General features: G+C 56.8%; 1 protein-coding gene across 2 annotated transcripts; it reads left to right on the top strand.

The window, feature by feature from the left end:
- Positions 1–2,035: 2,035 nt before the first annotated feature.
- On the top strand, positions 2,036–19,343 carry STX1A (syntaxin 1A). 2 transcript variants are annotated; one of them, XM_070412779.1, is made up of 10 exons: positions 2,036–2,106; positions 10,676–10,753; positions 11,083–11,182; positions 13,765–13,839; positions 14,556–14,629; positions 14,727–14,835; positions 14,951–15,024; positions 15,836–15,973; positions 17,538–17,648; positions 17,961–19,343. In XM_070412779.1, the coding sequence occupies exons 1-10, from the start codon at positions 2,077–2,079 to the stop codon at positions 18,036–18,038; spliced, it is 867 nt and encodes a 288-aa protein (XP_070268880.1). In that variant the 5' UTR covers positions 2,036–2,076; the 3' UTR covers positions 18,039–19,343. The 2 variants fall into 2 exon arrangements, with proteins under 2 accessions (XP_070268880.1, XP_070268881.1); XM_070412780.1 differs by lacking the exon at positions 17,961–19,343 and having other exon boundaries at positions 17,456–17,636.
- The last annotated feature ends 29 nt before the right edge of the window (positions 19,344–19,372 follow it).

Raw genomic sequence — 19,372 nt, 5'->3', positions numbered from 1 at the left:
GACTCTATGAGGACAAGGACTTTTGTCTGTCTTGGTTTCTGCCACATCTCCAACATCTAGAACAATCAGCACATAGTAAATGCTCAATTAATACCTTTTTATTGAAGGAATGAATGTCTGACTTTTGATTGCCTTCTCCTGTCTGCAGAATAAAGTTTAACATTCAAGGCCTCCCTCACTCACCTCTTACCCACACTGACTCTTATACCTACCCAGTGTCTGGGCACACTCCTTCCTCCACCCAGGAAGCCTGCACTCCCCAGGCCGCCCCCCCCAGCCCACCTCCACCCCCGCTGCAATCCCACTCCTCCAACACCCAGCTCAAACATCACCACCTCTGGAAAGCCACCCTGGATCTCTCACATACTGAAGCCATGTCTGTCTCTCCCACTACAGGAGGAGCACCTTAACTACAGAATAGTGGCCCCAGGGCATGGTTTCCAAGGTAACATTTGATGAATGAATAAATGATTGCATGAGAATAAGACATATCAGAAAGGCAGAGTTTAAGGTGAAGGGCACATGTTCATTCTTTATTCATTTTCCATGTTATCATTTAATACATTTCAGTAAGTGATGCTTGGCTTGACACCTGGGCTCTCTGAGGGTAGGAGCTGTCTCCCCTTCTTGCCCTCTCCCCACATGGCCAGACATGACTCTGGGGTACACCTGTAATTATGCTGCATAGAGGAAAGCACTCTGGAGCCAGGAAGCACCTGCCCTGCCATTTGTTCCCTGTAATCCGGATCAAATCCCTCTAGCAGCTGAGTCCTGGTTCTGCATCTGTCTAATGGGTACCACCAAGAAGGGTGGGGCACTACCAATGCTTGTTCTGTGGGACATTCAAGGTCTGGACAACTGGGAGGGGTGTGGCTGTCTCTCATGCCAGGCCACATCTGAGCTACTTTGGGGCCAGATTTTCCAGAGATGGCTGGAACCGTGTCTTTAGCCTGTCTGCCAGCTAGCTAACCTGTACCCACAGTCCGGGACAAGTGCCAGATCCTGACACTCTGGGCAGCAGGGGGCTGGCCCAGCTCCAGAGCAACACCTTGGCAGCCCTGGGAAAGGGAAGGGGGTAGGTTTGGCTTGAGGTCAAGAGGGTATGGGCCAGGGCACAGAGGGGACAGCTGGTGTGTGTGTATGCGTGTGTGTGTGTGTGTGTGTGTGTGTCTGTGACGGCTGTCTCAACAAGATGCTGGCAGAGACCAGAAAAGGAGCATCTGCTCTGACTAGCGTCCCCCCACCACACACACACACACACACACACACACACACACACACACACACAGTGCTGCTAAGATCTTCCCATTATGCCACAGGGAGCTGGGTCCCAGCTTCTATATAGGAAAGAGGGTCTCAGGCGGCTTGGGGCTGGGGCTCAAGGTTGGGGATACAGGGATGGGGAAAGCGAGGGAGTATAGCTTAGACCTCCCTTCCCCACAGGTAGAAGGGTTCCTGGATCCTGCTGGGAGTGGAAACTAAAGGAAAGGCGGTGGTCATCCAGCATCAGGCCCGTGAACTGACATTCTGGGGAGAGAGGGGTCAGAGCCTGAGGCTATGTGAGAGGATGAGGAAGAGCGTGAAGGGCAGGGGCTCAGAGGCTGGAACTCTGGAGGAGGTTTTTGGAGGGTCCGAGCAGTGAAATCAAGGGAGTGGGGGTTCCAAGCTCCGGAAATCCCAAGGGATGGGAGGGATTCTGGAGGTAAAGATCTAGGAGGGCCCCGAACGAGGCTGAGAGGCTGAGTCGAAAGAGGGTTGGGACGAGGGAGGGAGCCACGGCTCCGGGGCCTGATCCCGGCAGGAACTGCGCATCATGACGCTGGGGGACGAGGTCCCAGGGCCAGGACCCAACAAAGGCCCCTGTGGGGGGCGCGGACGGGGAGCTGCACTCCCAGGTCCTCAGCGAGGCCGGGACCTGGCGGGGCGGGGCGCACGCGGGGCGGGGCCGGGCTGGGGGCTGGGCCGGGGTCCCGGGGGCCGGGGCGGGGCCGGGCTGGAGCTGCGCAGCCGCGGGGCGGCCGCCGCGCATGCGGGGCTCTCCGGGCTGCAGCCGGCGCCGCAGCCACTCCCGGGAGCATGAAGGACCGAACCCAGGAGCTCCGCACGGTGAGTCCGGCCCCGCGCGCCGCCGCTCATCTGCGCGGGGCCGCTCCTCGCCCGGCTCCGGCGGTCCCCGGGCGGCAGCCCCTGCGTCCCCGACCTGGACCGGAGAGAGCGTGGTGGAGCCGGGGACCCCGACCCCCCGACGGATCCCACCCCTCCGACCCACTCGGGGTCACGGCCGGCGGGAGCTCGTTTCCGCTGGCCCGCGGGCCGGGGGCTGGAGTCCAGGGTCCCAGCTAAACTTGGGGGCGCCTCCTTGTTTGGGGTGGTGGTCGGAGGGGTAGCCATCGGATATGGCTGGCAGGACAGAAGCCTGACCTCTCTCCCGACCCGCGGGCGCGTCCAGCCCCTGCCCCCGCACGGTGCCCGACCGCTGACCCTCCTGTCCCCGCTCCGGTGCAGACACACGCGGGACCGCGGTGGGCAGGGGCGCGGAGCGGTCCACCGCCCAGGGCCCCGCTGCGGGCTGTGCTGAGGCTGGCGGTCGGGTGGGGCCGGGCTCCGTGGCGGACTCTGCTCGCGGGGCTCCTCGCCGCCCCCATCACCTCCCATCACCTGTAGCTCCCATCACCATCACCTGTGGCTCCCCACCCGTTCGAGATTGGGATCTGCTGCCCGCCCCGTGCGGGAGGAGGGATCAGACCCGCCCCCGGTCCACCTTCATGGCTTCCGGGCAGCCCGCCACATTTCCAGACCCTTCCGGGGTTCTCTGGTCAGATTCAGACCAGAACCTGTTTTCCACCTGTGTCTCAGAAGCCCTCGGGGTGTGTCTCCTGGGGCGGGGTTTAGGGGGTGCAGGGGGGTGCGCCCAGGTTCTGAGTTAGAGCCCACCCTCACCCAGACCTAATAGAGACCCCTGCCGCCTGCTCCTCTGCAACCCCGCCCCCTCCCCAGGCTTCTGCCTTTCAGCTGGAGGTCTGCGCCTCTGCCCTTAGGGATGGCCCGCCCGCAGGCCTGGGGGAGTGGGGGGCAGTGAGGGAAATGAAGCCTGCCTGTAGCTCTAGACCAGGTTGAGTTGTGTCTGGTTCCCTGTCTGACAGCTCTGCTGCTAGGCCCTGTCCGTGTTCTCAGGGGAGCTCCCCAGAACCCCACTCCTGCTGCCCACCTTGAAACCAGAGACCTGGGTCCCCTCATATGGAAAGTTTCCAGTGTCCTTTGGGTTTGTCCTCACTGCCCAGAGGCTCCCTGTGTTTGTTTGTGCCTGGGTCTCCCCTCTATACTAGTCCCCCAGGCAGCCTGGGACTGGGACCTGTACCTTCCTGCCTCCATTTCCCCCTTGCTCTGGCTGCCAGCCCCCGCCCTACCAGTCAAACCTGTGTTATTCCTGGCTGAGTGCCCAGCCCCCAGGGCAAACCCCAGGAGGTTTCAAAGGAAGAAGATGGTCCCTCATGTCCTATGTGTTGTCTAAACACTCCCCTGCCAGCCGATGCGGTCGCCCTCAAGTTTCCTGTGCTGCCTCCTCGAGTCAGAAAGAGTTATCTTTGCATTGGATGGTCTTACGGTGCATCTGCTGATGTTTGGGTCAGATAAGAGTACATGTGGCGCCGAAACCGGTTTGGCTCAGTGGATAGAGCGTCGGCCTGCGGACTGGAGGGTCCCAGGTTCGATTCTGGTCAAGGGCATGTGCCTGAGTTGCAGGCACGTCCCCAGTGGGAGATGTGCAGGAGGCAGCTGATCGATGTTTCTAGCTCTCTATCTCTCTCCCTTCCTCTCTGTAAAAAACCAATAAAATATATTTAAAAAAAAAAAAAGAGTACATGTGGCGACCAATGGTCAGAGGAAACACAGTCCTCCACATGTGACAGGACCTCTGGTTCATCAGCCTGTATCCCCTCTGCCGAAGGGGAAACTGAGGCACAAGAGAGCAGGTGGCTTACCTCGTAGGTCAAGAGGGATGGTAGAAAGGGGTTTTGCCTAGTCCCGAAGACAGGCAGACTTAGGCCTGGTTGGGACTGGGTGACCCCCAGGAGAGCTTGAGTTGTAGAGAGCTCAGGCCCAGTTCTGTTGCCCTGGTATGTGTCTCTGTGGCCCCTCTCCGTCCCCACCCACAGTAGCCCAGGTGGGCCCTTCAATGGTAAGACCTGGTTTCTCTGTGAACCAACTGAGGCTTCCTCTACCAACCCCAGCCCTCCGGTGTTCTGAGCCCACGGATGCTGCCATACTTATTGCTGGAAGGCATGCCCAGTAGGGGTTTCTAGCCGCCTTGATGGGGTGCTGGCAGGAACCCACAATGGTGGAGTGGAACAGCTGGGGGCTGCCATTCCCACAAGTTTCCCTTTGGGCCTCAAGTTCCCATCTGTGAAGTGGAGATAGGAAAACCGAGAACCCAGATTCTCAGGGCAAGAGGAGTGGCTCCTCAAGTCTCCTGACCCTGACTCCATATTTGGGGGAGACTTGCAGGATCCAGAATTTTCAGACCAGAATCCCCAGGAACCAAGAGACCAGGACTTCCCACCCAGGGGTTCCCCAGCTGCTCCAATGAGTTGGACAGAGGTGGTACTTGGGGTAGCAACCTCCACCCCCTCAGCCTTTCTTCCTCCTACTCCTCCCCCTTCCCCACTCAACGCCACCACATTTGGAAGGAAGGCCCGCAAAGGGAGCTTATTTATAAAAGTCACACTTGATAAAGGAGCTGGCACGTTTCCTTGGCACTCTGTAGGCCAGGTTCAGCCCTCCAGCCTTCTCCAGTCTCCTCCTCTCATACGGAAAGTGAAGGGATCTTCAGGGTCAGTGTGAGGACTCAACACTGTAGGCAGCCCTCAGAGATCAGAAGGCCAACCGGAGGCTTAAGAGGAGCAAACGCAAGCCCAGAGTCCTACAACCTAGGAGACTTTTGAGGCAAGGTGTCCCAGGCAGCCCTGCCCGGCCTGCAGCTGCCTCCTTCCCCCACTTCGGAAGTCTCCCTGGTTTCCTTTCTGAAAACTTCTTGGAGCTGATCCATCCCTCCCTGGACCCAAACACTGTTTATCTACATGCTGGGCTGTGTGGGACACAAGGGACCGACCTGCTATAGAAGCCAGAGAACAGAGGGAGGAGGGAGAGTTGGGGCTGCCAGACCTGGGAAGAAACCTTCATGGAAGAAGAGGACCTGGGATGACTCAGGAGGAGGAGTTTGATTTGAATGGGGGGAGAAAGGTGGTCTAAAGGAGGAACCAGAGTGAGGAAACGCAGGAGGTGGGAATGCCCATCCACGAGAGAATGGTGGGTGGTCGTGACACCTGGCCTAGAGGGCCCAGCCCACAGGCGCAGCTGGGGAAGCCCTGGATGGAAAGCCCAGTGTCCCCCTTTGCCCACCAATTTTCCTTTTCTCTCTCACTGGTGGGAAGAGACTGGGGGTCCTAGAGCAACAACAGGCAGGTTTGTACAGGCCCAGGGTAGCGTCTCCCTCCCTCTCTCCAATTACCTCCTTGGGGTTTCCCAAAATAAACTATGTATTTGAGCACATTTTCATCTGGGATGCAGCTGAGATGTTCTTTAGGGACTACCTAGTCCAGCGGTTCTCAACCTGTGGGTCGCGACCCCTTTGGGGGTTGAACGACCCTTTCACAAGGGGTTGCCTAAGACCATCGGAAAACACATATATAATTACATATTGTTTTTGTGATTAATCACTATGCTTTACTTATGTTCAATTTGTAACAATGAAAATACATCCTGCATATCAGATATTTACATTACGATTCATCACAGTAGCAAAATTACAGTTATGAAGTAGCAACGAAAATAATTTTATGGTTGGGGGTCACCACAACATGAGGAACTGTATTAAAGGGTCGTGGCATTAGGAAGGTTGAGAACCACTGATCTAGTCCAACCTGAATCTTACAAATTGGAAAACAGGTCCAGAAAGGGCCAGGGGTTTATCCAAGGTCACACGGTATCTAAGGGCAGAGCCCAGCCCCTGTCCATTGCCTGAAACTGCCTGAGCTCCTCTAAGGCCTTGTTAAGAGAAGGGATCTGATGGAGGAGGGATTACACAGGATGGGGAGAGGGCCAAGGATCAGACTGGAGAGCCCTCTTTCCTGGAGGCTCAGCTTGGCCTCTCACACGGGACTGGGCTCTGGACCTCTCTCCTGTAGTGATACTGACTTTGATTAGTCATTAAAAGGAAGAAGGGGAAAAAATAGCCTTGAGGCAGACAACAGCAACTCCTACTCAGTAGGAATGAATCAACCCTGCCGGCTGGCCTGCCGCCATCCCTGGGGACTGGCCTGCAGGCGCCTCTTGGAGGAATCAAAGGCTTGTTTCCTGGAATCCTGGAGCCTCTGCCAGGTGAGACCACCAGGGCTGCCTGGCCTCCACTAGGGGAAGCTTAGGGCTTCCTGCCAGTGGTTCCAGCCGTGTCTTCTCGTGTGTGATGGGGGCAGTACCCCCTCCCACCCCGCCCGGTGTTTATTCCTGGTTGCTCAGGCTGGAAGTGGTGAGGCTGGAGCTGAGAAAGCCAGCCTGTCAGAAGGAGTGAGACCAGACCAACAGTTCTCAGTCCTGAGTGGCCTCACCAGCCCCACCCCCATGAATTCTGATCTGAACTCTCTGGGGTAGGACCCTGAAAGTTGCTTTTTTCAAATCCTGCCAAGGGATGCTGGTGCTGGACCAGGGTGGAGAACCATTGAAAGATGAACAGAAAACACCAGGACAAATCCAATGCTAGTTGGATGTGAGAGGAGGAGGAAGCGTAGATGTCTCCCAGTTTCTGACTTGAGGAGCCTTTGGGAACAGGGGTTCTGAGCAGGGAGTTTCAAAGGAGGAGGTTCAGGAGAAAGAGGCGGAGCCTAGTGTTGGGCAGGTGGCAGGCAGGATGCCCACAGATGTCTGGCTGGGTTGATCCTGAGGACGTTTGAACCTTCAGGCTTGTAATTGCCCCATGGCTCTAGCTGCCAGTTCCATGCAGAAGCCTCCCAAGTCCCCAGTTCCAACCCAGCCCTCCTTTCAGAGCTGTGACTGCCACTCAGAGAGGGTTGGTGGATTCCCAAGGGAGTTGGGGCCCTAATCATTCAACAAATATCCAGATACCCAATTTTTAAAAAAATATATTTTATTGATTTTTTACAGAGAGGAAGGGAGAGGGATAGAGAGTTAGAAACATCGATGAGAGAGAAACATCGATCAGCTGCCTCCTGCACATCCCCCACTGGGGATGTGCCCGCAACCGAGGTACATGCCCTTGACCAGAATCGAACCCGGGACCCTTGAGTCTGCAGGCCGACGCTCTATCCACTGAGCCAAACCGGTCAGGGCCCAGATACCCACTTTACGTATGTGTATGATATTCACTCTGGCCAGCCCAGGACACTAGGAAGATGGCGTGCCAACCTACTTCCTAGTTCCTTTTGGTCAGGAGTGTGTGTCTGTATTGCGGGCAGGGAGGTAGGGGAGCTGGCATCCTACATCCTTGTCATTTATTCAATGTCCAGTGAGAACTGATTAAGGGTCTGAGTTAATCTGGAGGACATTTCTAAGAAAGGTGCAACAGGGCTCTGGGCTCAATGTGTATGCGGTTGCAGGGGGCAACAGACTCACAAACCATCAGATTCTCACAAGCTAGAACAAGGATCAGAACAAATGAAGAAATGAAATAAAAAAGTTCCTTTACTTGAGGCCTTCCTCGGCAGGAAGTGCTAGAGGATCACTTATGTGATCTATGGCTGCATTAACAGAGGTAGAATATGTAGAAAGAGGGAGGGGATGGCCTAGCACTTTGGCACTGCTCAGACCACAATCAGCAACAGGTTCAGTTTGCATCCTGTACTACAGGGGAAGACAGAGGTCAGACTGAGCAAGTCAGGGGCAGGAGCTTCAATTTAGGGCCCCTGAGAAGGATCTGAAGGGGAGGGAATGGTGAACTTGAACAAAAAAAACAACACAAAAAAACCAAGTAGGATATGGATGCTGCCTTCAGATTTCTGGCAGGGTCAGCTGAGGGAGAGGGCACCAAAAGGTTCTTTATGGCCTGGGTCCAAAACACAGGAAAGGGAAGGACTTTCTAACTATTGGGGCTGCTCAAGATGGGCAGAGCTGCCTGGGGAAGCTAATGCCCTCACCATCACAGGAAGTGTGCAAGCTGAGACTAGAAGCTGGGGCTAAAGTGACTTTTCAGATCCCTTAAGGCCTGAGAGTCTGTGGCTCTGGCTCCAGTAGGAATGTGAATAGGGTATGGGGAACCCAAGGGAGCTGGGAAGGCTTCTGGAAGGAGGTGGCATCTAAGGATGAGGAGAATGTCAGGGTCATGGAATCAGCATCCCAGGCAGAGGGAACTGCATGGGAAAGCAGGGAGGACCTAGGGTGGATTGTAGAGGTAGGGAGCTTGTTATAGGTGGGCTGTGCTGGGGTCAGATTTCAGGCTGGGGCAGTGAGGTGAAGAAGAGGGTGGGGGTGAAAAGTCCTAAGGAAGCAGGACTTAGTAAGGAAGGGTTCCCTTGGAGCATCCCCTCAAAGTTTTGCTTGGAGCCCCGGTTGGTTTGACCAAAGCTGCAAGGTCAGGCTTTAAACCCTCCAGTTTGTCTTTGGGTCCAATCTGAATGCCCCAACCTGGGTGCCCCAGTCAGACCCTAGGCCTAGCCCAAGGTGTGCCATTCCCCAGCCCTACCCTCACAGACGGAGAGCCTAGAGGAGGGCTCTCCTGCCAACCTTCTTTTGTTGGAGAAACTACCCAAGTCCAGCCTTCAATCCTCTGGGGAGGCTGTGGACGTAGCAGCTCAGACTGGCTGGACATCTGAAGATATGAGACCCAGAGAGGGGCACGAGCCCAAATCCGAGGGGAATCGGGCAGTGATTCTCATCTCTAGTGACTCGGGTACCCTTGTCTTTAGCTCTAGCTGGTCACTGCTCTTCCTGGGAAGGAAGCTGGACAATTCTCCTTCTGCCTCTTTGAGTCCACCCTGTCCTTCTTTGGGCACCAGAAGACCAGAAGGGGCAGGGCGCTGAATGGCTGGAGCTCCTAGGGTCACTTGCCAACCTGGCAAGCTGCCCAGGAAGGGGAACTGGGCTCTTCTAGGCTGCAGTCTGCCTCAGTTTTCCTAGGGAGTGCTCCTCTGGCTCAACTCCTGGGCGGGGGTGGGGGGGGTGGGGGGGGGGTGTCTGAAAGTGTGGAAATGGCTCCTAGATTCCCTGTGTCTATGGATGGGCTTGGTGGAGGGAGGGGGGCCACCTGGTAGCAGCTGCAGGCATTTGTGTGAGCCAGGATTTATTTTAGCTGCTGGGGGAGGAGGTGTGATCTCTTGATGAGAGGGCCCCTCCAAGCTGTCTCCATAAATCTCCTAGCCAAGCCCCACGTTGGTGGGGTAGTGGGACCCCGAGAGCTCCAGGGGCACAGCCCTTTACAACATGCTTCGCTTCCCCATCCTTCCTCAGCCCTCCCTCCCTGCAGGCAGGTGTCTCTGCCCCCATTTTGTAGAGAAGAGATAGACCCACAGGATAAGTCCCTCAGTTTCCCTATCCCTTGACCTCTGCCTGCCTCTATCCTGGGCCCTGATGTAAGAGCGTGGAGGTGAGGGCCAGCGCCTAGCCAGCTAGTGCCTCCTCCCCTTGGGGCACTGGGAAATGAAGGGGTGTGATAGAGCCTGAGAACCCCGGTCCGATGGGTGACAGTCCTGCCCTGGTATCCTGGCCTTGGCTGTGGAGAGTGGGCTGACCGTGGCCGAGCCAAGGTATGGGGTGGACAGTAATGGGCATGGCCAGCATGCTGGGAAGTCAGAGGTATAATTATCCCCACCCCGTGATGAGGGTGGCTTTTGTACAGCTGCTCCTAAGGCAAGCCCCAGCCAAGTAACATGACTGGCCTCTTGTACCTGTTGGACCCAGCTCTGGTCAAGGTCCCATGTCAAGACTGACCAGGAGAGAGAGGATCCTGAGAGGACTGAGTGGGTAAAGCAGCATGGCCGAGCCCCGTACAGAGGAGTCTCTCTCAGGCAGGTCTGGGGTGCTGTGGGGATGGCCTCGTGTCTGAACCATCCAGCCTTTTGGGAGGGAGGTGTTGACATGCCCAGGCCTCCCCTTCCAGGGCCCTCGGGGGAAAGAGAGCTTGGAAACTCCTAGCCAGAAGAGTAGACAACGCTGGCTTCCAGGTGGTCCATCTCAGGCCAGGATTTATTTTAGCTGCTGGGGGAGGAGGTGTGATCTCTGTCTCCGTAGATCTCCTAGCCACGACCCACTTGGGGCCAGTTGGGGCCCCGTGGCCTGGGGACCAATCCCTGAGCTTTTCTTGCCCAGCCAATGGCAGGGCCTCCTGAGCAGCACCCTAGAGTGAGGGAGGTTCTGGGAGGACCCCAGTCCTGTGGGGAAGGGGCAGGCAGCTGGGCAGGAGGAGTCCCTGGCCTGGAGATGGAGACTTGGCCGTTTCCAACTTGACAGGCAAGGCCCCTCTCCTTATGCTGGGTCACCAGGGATCTTTCAGGTCTCCCCGGGCTGGGAGCAGAGGGCACAGCCAGGGCTTATCCTTGCCAAGAGGGCAGAGGGGCCTGGTTGGGCCCTGGAGCTACAACCTGCAAGCCTGTTATACACGGATGCCAGGCATTGGGTCCCAGGTCCAGTGGTCCCACTACGGGTATGCTCTTGTGTCCCCACCCCCGTGCAGGCCAAGGACAGTGATGACGACGATGATGTCACTGTCACCGTGGACCGAGACCGCTTCATGGATGAGTTCTTCGAACAGGTGGGAGCCAGCACACCCAATCTCTCCCCATACACCGGCAGGCCTTGGGTGACCACATCTCAGCTCTGAGCCAGGCCTTCACTTACACACCTGATCCTGGCTCAGTAGCCCTTAGCACCAATTAATGAACCTATTTTGAGAGTGAATAGACCTAAGCTCAGAGGGGAGCAAAGTTTAGGATTGGACCACTCCTCCTCACCCCAATCTAGAAGGAACTTGGAGCAGCCAGCCGCCCCACCACTGGAAGCCTGGCCCTAAGCCTGATTCCTGGCCCCTCTCTGGACAATCGTCTGTGGATTTTCTCCTGATCACCGGGCTTTGGTCCACAGGTAGAGGAGATCCGAGGCTTCATTGACAAGATCTCCGAGAATGTGGAGGAGGTGAAGCGGAAGCACAGTGCCATCCTGGCCTCCCCCAACCCTGATGAGAGTGAGTGTATAGGTGTGAGGGGTGGGTTTTAGGCCCCATAGGCCTCTCCAGGAAGGCGCTGCTGCCTGGCCAGGTTTGGGGGGGCTCTGTGAGAACCTCAGGAAACACAGCTGTCCCAGGCCCAGGATGGAGGGAGAGGGGAGGGTCAGTGCCTAGTTTCACACACTAAACCCAGGTCTCCCACAGAGACTTGTGTGGTGGGAGGGGTGGCCCTCCTGAGACCTGGGTGGGTCAGGCAGCCAGCCTGCCCTCCCTCGGTAAACTGGCTTTTTTTTCTAAGGCCCTGGGCTGGCTGCAGCCCTGGGATTCTGGGAGGAAGGCAAGGAGGGGGAGCGTACTCGCATGAATAGGAGGCCTCTCAGCCTCGCCCCTCCCTTTTCCTTGCCTCCCTGGGGAGCAGATGGCAGCTCTGAAGCAGCAACGCTGTAGGAGGGCAAGCTGGCCAAGCAGGCAGAGCTTCCGGAAAGAGCTGGCAGCCTTGACATCTGGCCACTGGTACCCTGGAGCCAGGCATTCTCAGGACTCCAGGAAGTCACCTCTGTCCCTCCGCACAGGGAGCCTGTGTGTGTCTGCATCCTCCTCTGTCCCCAGACAGGTCTCCTGACCCAGCTGTCACAATGCCTGTTGAGGTGTTGATCACTACACTATTACGTGCCAGGCTGACAACGTGCAGGCTGGAGATCCCCTTCCCTGGAGGGCGCTTCCTCAGCCCCAGGGCCAGTGACAGGGCCAGGGCTCACGCCTGCCACCCAGGCACTTGGGCTTGCTTTCAGTTTCATCTCCAGCGCTGCTCCCTGTTCATGGCCCCTCACCCCCAGGCCCACAGACGCCTTCAATTACCCAGAAAAAAATCTCTTCATAGCCCCAGAGTGTGCTTGAACCCAAGGCCAATGCCACACCAACCAAGCACAGTGCCAGGCCCTTGGAAGGCAAAATAAGTGAACTGGGAGCCTGGGTGACTGTCTCAGAAAGCGGTACAAAGGAGAGGGGAACCACCCAAAACAGGGCATACATCCAGAGGCTGGTCTGGGACAGCAGCATGTGACATGGTTTGTCTATGTGCCCGTGTGTATGTGGGTCAGTGTGTGTCAGTGGTAGGTCACTGCTGGTGAGACGGGGGCTGATTATGGGGCAGGAACTACAAATAGCTGGAGACTTGGCCTCTCACCTGCTGGAAGGTGGGGTGCCCAGGTGGGGTGATGAGCTGCCCAGCTCCTTCCCGGCCTCCCTTGTGCTCTTCGGCATTTCTCCCCATGTCGGTCAGCAGCAACCAGTCCAGAATTGCCACCTGTGAGCTGAGCAGTCAGGTGGTCGCTGATGTGGGCTGAGTAAAGTGAGGGGTTCTAAGGCAAAGGCGAGGAGTTAAGTAGAAGTCACGAGAAAAGATAGTGGTGAGTGGGGGGCGCTTTCCTGGGCTGAGGCTGGCTCTGCCTCCTCTGGGAGCTGCTATCTGGACTGGGCTATTTTGGGTCTGAGCTAAAAAGGCTGAGACGTTAGAGCAGCTGGTAACCAAGTTTTCCTTTGTTCAGGGAGAGACTCCCTCCTCCGCTCCTTAAAGCCCCCCACTCCACCTCACTCATATTCCCCTGGGGAGTGGCCTCAGCTGCCCCTCCACTGTAAACACCCCTCCCCAACCCCCTATAGAAGCCCCAGCCCTGGAGGCAGCAGAGGGTAGAGGGGAAAGGTCGCAGCCAGGAGCTCAGTTATGATTTCTCTGGGACTAGAGGCTGCCCTGAGGCTGGGGTGCTGTCAGGACCCATTGTTCCACCCAGCACCCCAGCGGGAAGCAGCCATCTTGTCCCCCTTTTGCCAGCCAACACTTCGCAGGGAATGAGGCAAGTTGGGCACCCTCGTGGCTTCTACCAGCTTTAGGGGGATGATTCCATTTGGAACAAGGGCCAGAAGCACCAGCTACCGACCTTCTTCAGCTTCACCCTCTCATAGGCCCCGCTGCCTGCTACCTCCAGAGCCAACTATGCTCCAGGGGGCCCACCTCTTTGAAGCTCTGCCCCTATCCACCCCCTGGGCACTCAACAGTTGGCCTCCACTGAGCTCAGCACCTGGGGAGGGGCGTTTTGTGAATAGAACAAGGTTTGCCCCGCTCAGGGTGCTTGATGTTGGGGCTGGCTTCTGCCTCCCTGGTCCCTGGCCCTGTCAGCCCACTGGCTGGATGCTTACCCCCGAGCCACCAGGTAATGCTAGGTGAGTTCACACCCCCCACCTTCGACTCAGGCAAGTATCAAGTAAATGCTCCCCAGTGCCAACTCCAGCATCACCAGCTGCTCCACAATTATTTCTGCCTTAAATTTAGACCCATCTGTTATCTGCAGGGGGTGGGGGAGCCAGCAAAAGAAGAAGGGAGGCTCCTTGGAAAGCAGCAGGAGAGGGGGTGAGGCTGCAGCTGGTGTGGCCCCGGCCCAAGATTGGAGGGGCAGACAGAACCTTAGTCAAGGAAGAAGGAAGACCCAGGACCCAGGGTCTGTCCAGAGCCCCCCTCCGTGGGCCCCTTGTGTAGGAGGCTGAGCCTGAACATTGGCAAGGGGGAACCCAGGGTGTCTACCCCCACCCTTCTGCCTCCCCAGAGACGAAGGAGGAGCTGGAGGAACTCATGTCCGACATAAAGAAGACAGCAAACAAAGTGCGCTCCAAGTTGAAGAGTGAGTCTGGGCTCCAGCCTTGTCTAAGGTGGGGGGCATTCCAAGCCTGCTTCCTCCACGCAGCCCATGGGGTTTCATCAACTTTGAGGGGGTACATTGGGTCTTGCCTTTATTTATGAGGCTACCATCGTGTGCCATTCACTCAACAGCTATCTTGTTGGCCTGTTTGTGCCAGGGCCTGGGCTGGCCCTTGGCTTCATCCAGGAAGTGCTCCGCTTTGGGCATTGTCCCCCACTTCACCTAAAGAGGATTAGAGGAGTAGCTAGCACTGCTGAGTCCCACACAGAGCCTCCATGTAGCTGTATGGGCATAGATGTGCATGCCTGGAATGCACAGGCCTAGGGGCTGTGTCCCCTGCAGGTGGCAACCACTTGACCCTTTCCACTCCGGACATGGCCCCGTGTTGGGTGTACAGCCTTCCTGAGCAGGAGAGAGACAGCATGGGCCTGAGCACCGGGCCTACATATAGTAGGAGCTCACACTGAGAGGAGTGTGATGCATATGTACACACACCTACACATGCATCCTGCCTAGAAGGGTCCTGGCTGGCTCCTGCATCGATGCCTGGCCCTCCTTTTTCCTCTGGTTCCCATGTGATCCCATTTACAGGCCACACAAGTCCGCCCAGGGGAGTTCCTAAGCCAGAGCCTGAGTCTGGGTTGGGGATCAGTGGTGAATGGGGCAGATCATGGCTCAGCGGCCATCTGTTCCTCCAGGCATCGAGCAGAGCATCGAGCAGGAGGAAGGCCTGAACCGCTCATCCGCTGACCTGAGGATCCGGAAGACGCAGGTGGGGGCTGGGCCTCTTGAGTGGGCCGCTGGCCTCTGAGACTCTTGGGCCACGTGGGGCTGGGCCTGACACCTGTACCCCTCTCTCGGACCCCTAGCACTCCACGTTGTCCCGGAAGTTTGTGGAGGTCATGTCAGAGTACAACGCAACACAGTGTGACTACAGGGAGCGCTGCAAAGGCCGGATACAGAGACAGCTGGAGATCAGTAAGCTGAGGGGGTGGGATTAGAGCTGAGGGGTGGGGCCAAGACTGAGGTGCAGAGCAAGGCTGCTGCTGAACTCCCTGGGTTGGGCGGCACTCATTGGGACCCCTGCTTGCAGCTGGCCGGACCACAACCAGTGAGGAACTAGAGGACATGCTGGAGAGTGGGAATCCGGCCATCTTTGCCTCTGGGGTAAGTGTGGACCCCACCCTTCCCACAGGGACTCTTCCTTACCAGGACCCCGCCCACCAGGACCCTGGAGTGCTTGGTAAGGGCAGTCTTTGGACATAGCCACTTTGTGAGACAGCTTTTAGAGAAGGACAAGCCCCAGAGAGGGGCGGGGACAGGTCGAGCTCATACAAATGTTAGTGGCAAAGGCCTGGTTCCTCTCAGTTGGATCCACTTCCTTGCAGCCCGTTTCCCCACCAGCTTGGGCCTCCTTCCACATCCTCAGGACCTTTTTCCCCTCTCGGTGGACATGGTGCCATAGCCATCTCCAAGTTCAGGTGAAGCTCGGTTCTCTGCTGAGCAGAGGACTTCCTGAAGGAATTAGTTACAAGTGAGGAGTTTCGGAGTGTGGGTTTTAGGAGAAAGTGGGGACAGCTACATTCAGTGCAGGAGGAAGAACAGGAGGAGAGGGGACAGGAGAAAGGCAGTTTAAGGTCTGGGTCCATGAGGCAGTCATCTTGGGCTCTATACAACACTGGTGATAAGAACTATCACTTAGCAGTTACTATGCACAAGCACAGGTAGGGAGTGTTAATAGCCCCATAGTACAGGTAGAAAATAGGGTCTCAGAGAAGTTAGGTAACAGCTAGTAAGAGCTGAACAGAAAGTGGGGAGAGGGCCGCAGTTAAGAAGCCTCAGACCCTCCTTCCAGAACATTCTGCACAGGCCACTGCTCATCCTAGCTGCCTTTGTAGTTGGCTTCCTGCTGTCCTGGTCCCCATTCTCACCCCCTTCCGCAAGTGCCTGGGTCCCAGCCCACTGCTCCCATCCCTAGATCATCATGGACTCCAGCATCTCGAAGCAGGCCCTGAGTGAGATTGAAACACGGCACAGTGAGATCATTAAATTGGAGAACAGTATCCGTGAGCTGCACGACATGTTCATGGACATGGCCATGCTTGTGGAGAGCCAGGTGAGGGCCTGGGGCCCCACTGCCCTGCCCCCCAGCCCATGGCAGCACCCAGGTCTGCCCTAACCCCCACCCTTTCTGCCCAACACGCTGCCCTGCCTGGGAGGGACCGAGTCTTCAGGTAACTAGCCACCTGCTATTGAAATTGCCTACAGGGCCTCACTCACCTAAAGGCCCCTCTCTGCATGGCTCAGCCACCAGGCCCCAGTCACTGCATGGCTCTGCTTGGCCCTCCAGGATCCCAGGCCCTGCATGGCCCTATCCACCTTCCCCTGTCTTATCCACCCTCTGTTTGTCATGTAGGCACTGTGTATGGGCATTTTTCTAGGAGCTGGAGATAGAGCAGTGACCAGGACAGCTGAGGGCCTGCTTCCTGGAGCTAATGTTTGTTGGGTGAAGGGCAGCGTAAGTAAATGGCAACTGGAATATTCTCCAGTTGTGCCAAGTGCTCAGGAGATGTTAGAAGGCAGCATGGTGATAGAGCAGTGGTTCTCAAACTTTTAAAGTGCCCAAGAAACGCTTGGAGGGCTTGTTTCCTTGTTTGTTTCAATCCCCATTCCCAGAGATTAGTAGGTGGGGGTAAGAGCCTGTGAATTTGCATTTCTAACATGCGCAAGGGTGATGCTGATGCTACTAGTCCAAGGGTCACACTTGGAATACCATTTTGATATGGAAGCCACTTTGGATGGGGTGCCTAGAGAAGGCCTCTCTGAGGAGGTGGTGTTTGAGCTCTGGAGACATCCCAGAGGAAGAATGAAGAGCTGGCCCAGGCAGAGGAACCAGCAACCATGGTCCTGCCATATTTGAGGAGCGAAAGGAGGTCCATGCAGCTGGAGCACAGGGGCAGCTGGAGATGAGCTAGACAGGGGGGGTCTTGGCAGGTGAAGTCTCTTCTAGATTGGCAGGTCGTAAGTATGGGAGTGTGACCTGAGTCAGGAAGCAGGGAGGTCCTGAGGATGCTGTTGCTGCCATCCCAGTGAGAGGTTATGGTGACATAGATGCCTGTGGAAGCGATGACCTTGGAGAGAGAGCTCTCAGTTGTCAGCATGCTGTTGCTGGGAATTTTGGACAGCGTCATGTTCGGAGTGGCCTCTGCCTACTGCATGGGACCAGATTGCAGTGCCCAAGAGGACTATGGGGCTGAGTGGGGGCGGGGACCAAATACAGAGCTGGACAAAACCGTCAGGCCCCGGGATGGAATGGGGGGCTCACTGGTCACCTTGTGATCTGTGGCCACAGTCAGGCCCACCTGCACCAGGCACTAGGTTGAGTGCAGCTGAGTGTTCTCTGCATGGTCCCCATGCCCAGCTGAGTGTTCTCTGCATGGTCCCCATGCCCTTGGCTGAGACTGCATGGCCAGTTCCCTCCCCAGGATGGCTGCTCTGCAGGGAGAGGCCGGAGCTACCAGGGGTGTCTGGCCTGTGGGACACAGGTGAGAAGCTGTACTCCATCCTCCTCACACTCCTTTTCTCTCTCTAATCTCAGGGCACTTTGCTAAGTCCTGCCTCAAGCCCCCTTCTGACCCTGAGGGCGGCTCTCTGGAGCTTGGGTGCCCCTGGCCCTGCAGGGGGAGATGATTGACAGGATTGAGTACAACGTGGAGCAGTCGGTGGACTACGTGGAGAGGGCCGTGTCTGACACCAAAAAGGCTGTCAAGTACCAGAGCAAAGCGCGCCGGGTCAGTAGCCCCAACTCTACCCAACATTTCCCGCACACCCATTAGTGATCACAGATCCCTCCTCACTCTGCCTGTCCCACCTCAGCTCTTACTGTAACCTCGCCCACCTCTCCCAGGTTTCAGTGCCTCACTTTAACCATCCTCGGGCCCATTCCAGGTGATCATCTTGCCCCCATATCACTCCCCCCCCCCCCCCCCCCCGACTCTCCAACCCTCGTCCTCTCTCCCAATAGCCCCGAGCCCCTAAAAGCTCTGCCCACCTCCAGCCTCTCCCATGCTCTGAGGCCTTTCCTTCCTGCTTCTCTGGTGCAGAAGAAGATCATGATCATCATCTGCTGTGTGGTCCTGGGCATTGTCATTGCCTCTATCTTTGGAGGTATCTTTGGATAGAAACTACCCCACCTGCCTCTCCACTCTGGATGGTCCACACTAAGGAAGCTCCTTGGCTGCTGACTCCCTTTGGCTCGGAGCCCCCTCCATACCCACCCTGCCCTGAGCCGTCATGTGCATGATCTTTGTAACAGTGTGTGTCTGTACAAAAGAGGCAGAGGGGAGCCAGGCTAGGAATCAACCAGCGGGTGGGGATCAGGTCAGCAAGGGACAGACTCAGGCCCTGGCCCGGCTGCTTCACCCTTCCCAGGCAGAGCTGCCCAGGTAGCCATGTTTCCCCTCCTCTGCCTTCAGTAATTCCACTCTTGCCCTGGGGTCTGCCCTCTCCATGCATCAAGGCTCTCTGTACCCCAACCTTGCCTCCTGCTGACCCCACCATCTATCCTGTCCTCTCCAGCTGTCCCCCCTAAGCCCAGCCCCCTGAGGGGTGGGGATCAGCTGGCCACATGGTGCTGCTTTTCAGGTTAGGGGAGGAATGGCCCTGAGAGACAGCCCAGCTCTAAGCCTCTAACAGCCAGTCACTGCCAGGGAGGCTCAGGGTGCTGTGGCCAGGTAGCTTCTGGCTGTGTCAAGGCCAGACTCTCTCCCCTATCTAGGGGCAGAGTCCAACAGGTCTTCGGCTGCCTCAACCTCCCCACATTCCTAGACCCCCAGGAGCAACCCCCCCGGGCTATGCCTGACCCCAGATAACATTCTGGAAGAGGCTGGCTGGTGCCTGGTCTCTAGCCACCCTTAGAGCCAGGGAGACAGAGCAGACCTGTCAGGCCAAGCCCACCGCCTGGGCCAGCCATTCTCCCCAGCAGGCCTTAGCCGGGTCCTCAAGCCATTGTGTGTTGCATGTTTGGGACAGTAGTCCCCGCTCTTGTGCTCCGGGAAGTCAGATGTTAGTTCAGGCCTGCAGTCATGTCCTGCCCTTGCTGTTCCCCACTGATGTGCCACATGAGTGTCAGGTGTCTTGGATGCAGTATTCAGCAGCCAGCCAGGGAGGGGTACCTCCCCACCATCTCGGGGCTTCTCAAGTCAGAAACATGCCCTCACTTCAAGACCCCTCTTCCTTGTTGACAGGCAAGGAGTGTGCATGCGAGTGCATGCAATAGGGGACGGGGCCGTGTCTGAGCCCCACCTTTCCTCAGCTTTGCTCCTGTCCAGTGACTGTGACCACTGTCCGCGTGTTGCCTTCTTTACCGACTTCCCTCCCCTCCTTTACCCCTTCACCAAAGGTCTTGGTACAACCAGCTGCCTGTTTTGTGAAATTTTTATGTAGAATAAACATTTGTATCTGTCCCGTGCCTCTGCTCTAGATTTCTTACTATGACAATGTCATGGCCTTAGGA

Source organism: Myotis yumanensis, unplaced genomic scaffold, assembly GCF_028538775.1.
Source record: "Myotis yumanensis isolate MYYU_CA2020_CCGP unplaced genomic scaffold, mMyoYum1.0.hap1 SCAF_4, whole genome shotgun sequence".
NCBI classification, from domain to species: Eukaryota; Metazoa; Chordata; class Mammalia; order Chiroptera; family Vespertilionidae; genus Myotis; species Myotis yumanensis.
Note: the sequence above shows the minus strand (reverse complement) of the source record. Positions and strands in the feature narration are given on the sequence as shown.

What these genes read in the sequence shown, in the direction of transcription:
- STX1A (XM_070412779.1), top strand. Translation starts at nt 2,077, where the DNA reads ATGAAGGACCGAACCCAGGAGCTCCGCACG. An exon ending in AGTGCGCTCCAAGTTGAAGA is followed by an intron (nt 13,840 to 14,555) that starts GTGAGTCTGGGC and finishes CTGTTCCTCCAG; the next exon opens with GCATCGAGCAGAGCATCGAG. An exon ending in ACCAGAGCAAAGCGCGCCGG is followed by an intron (nt 17,649 to 17,960) that starts GTCAGTAGCCCC and finishes TCTCTGGTGCAG; the next exon opens with AAGAAGATCATGATCATCAT.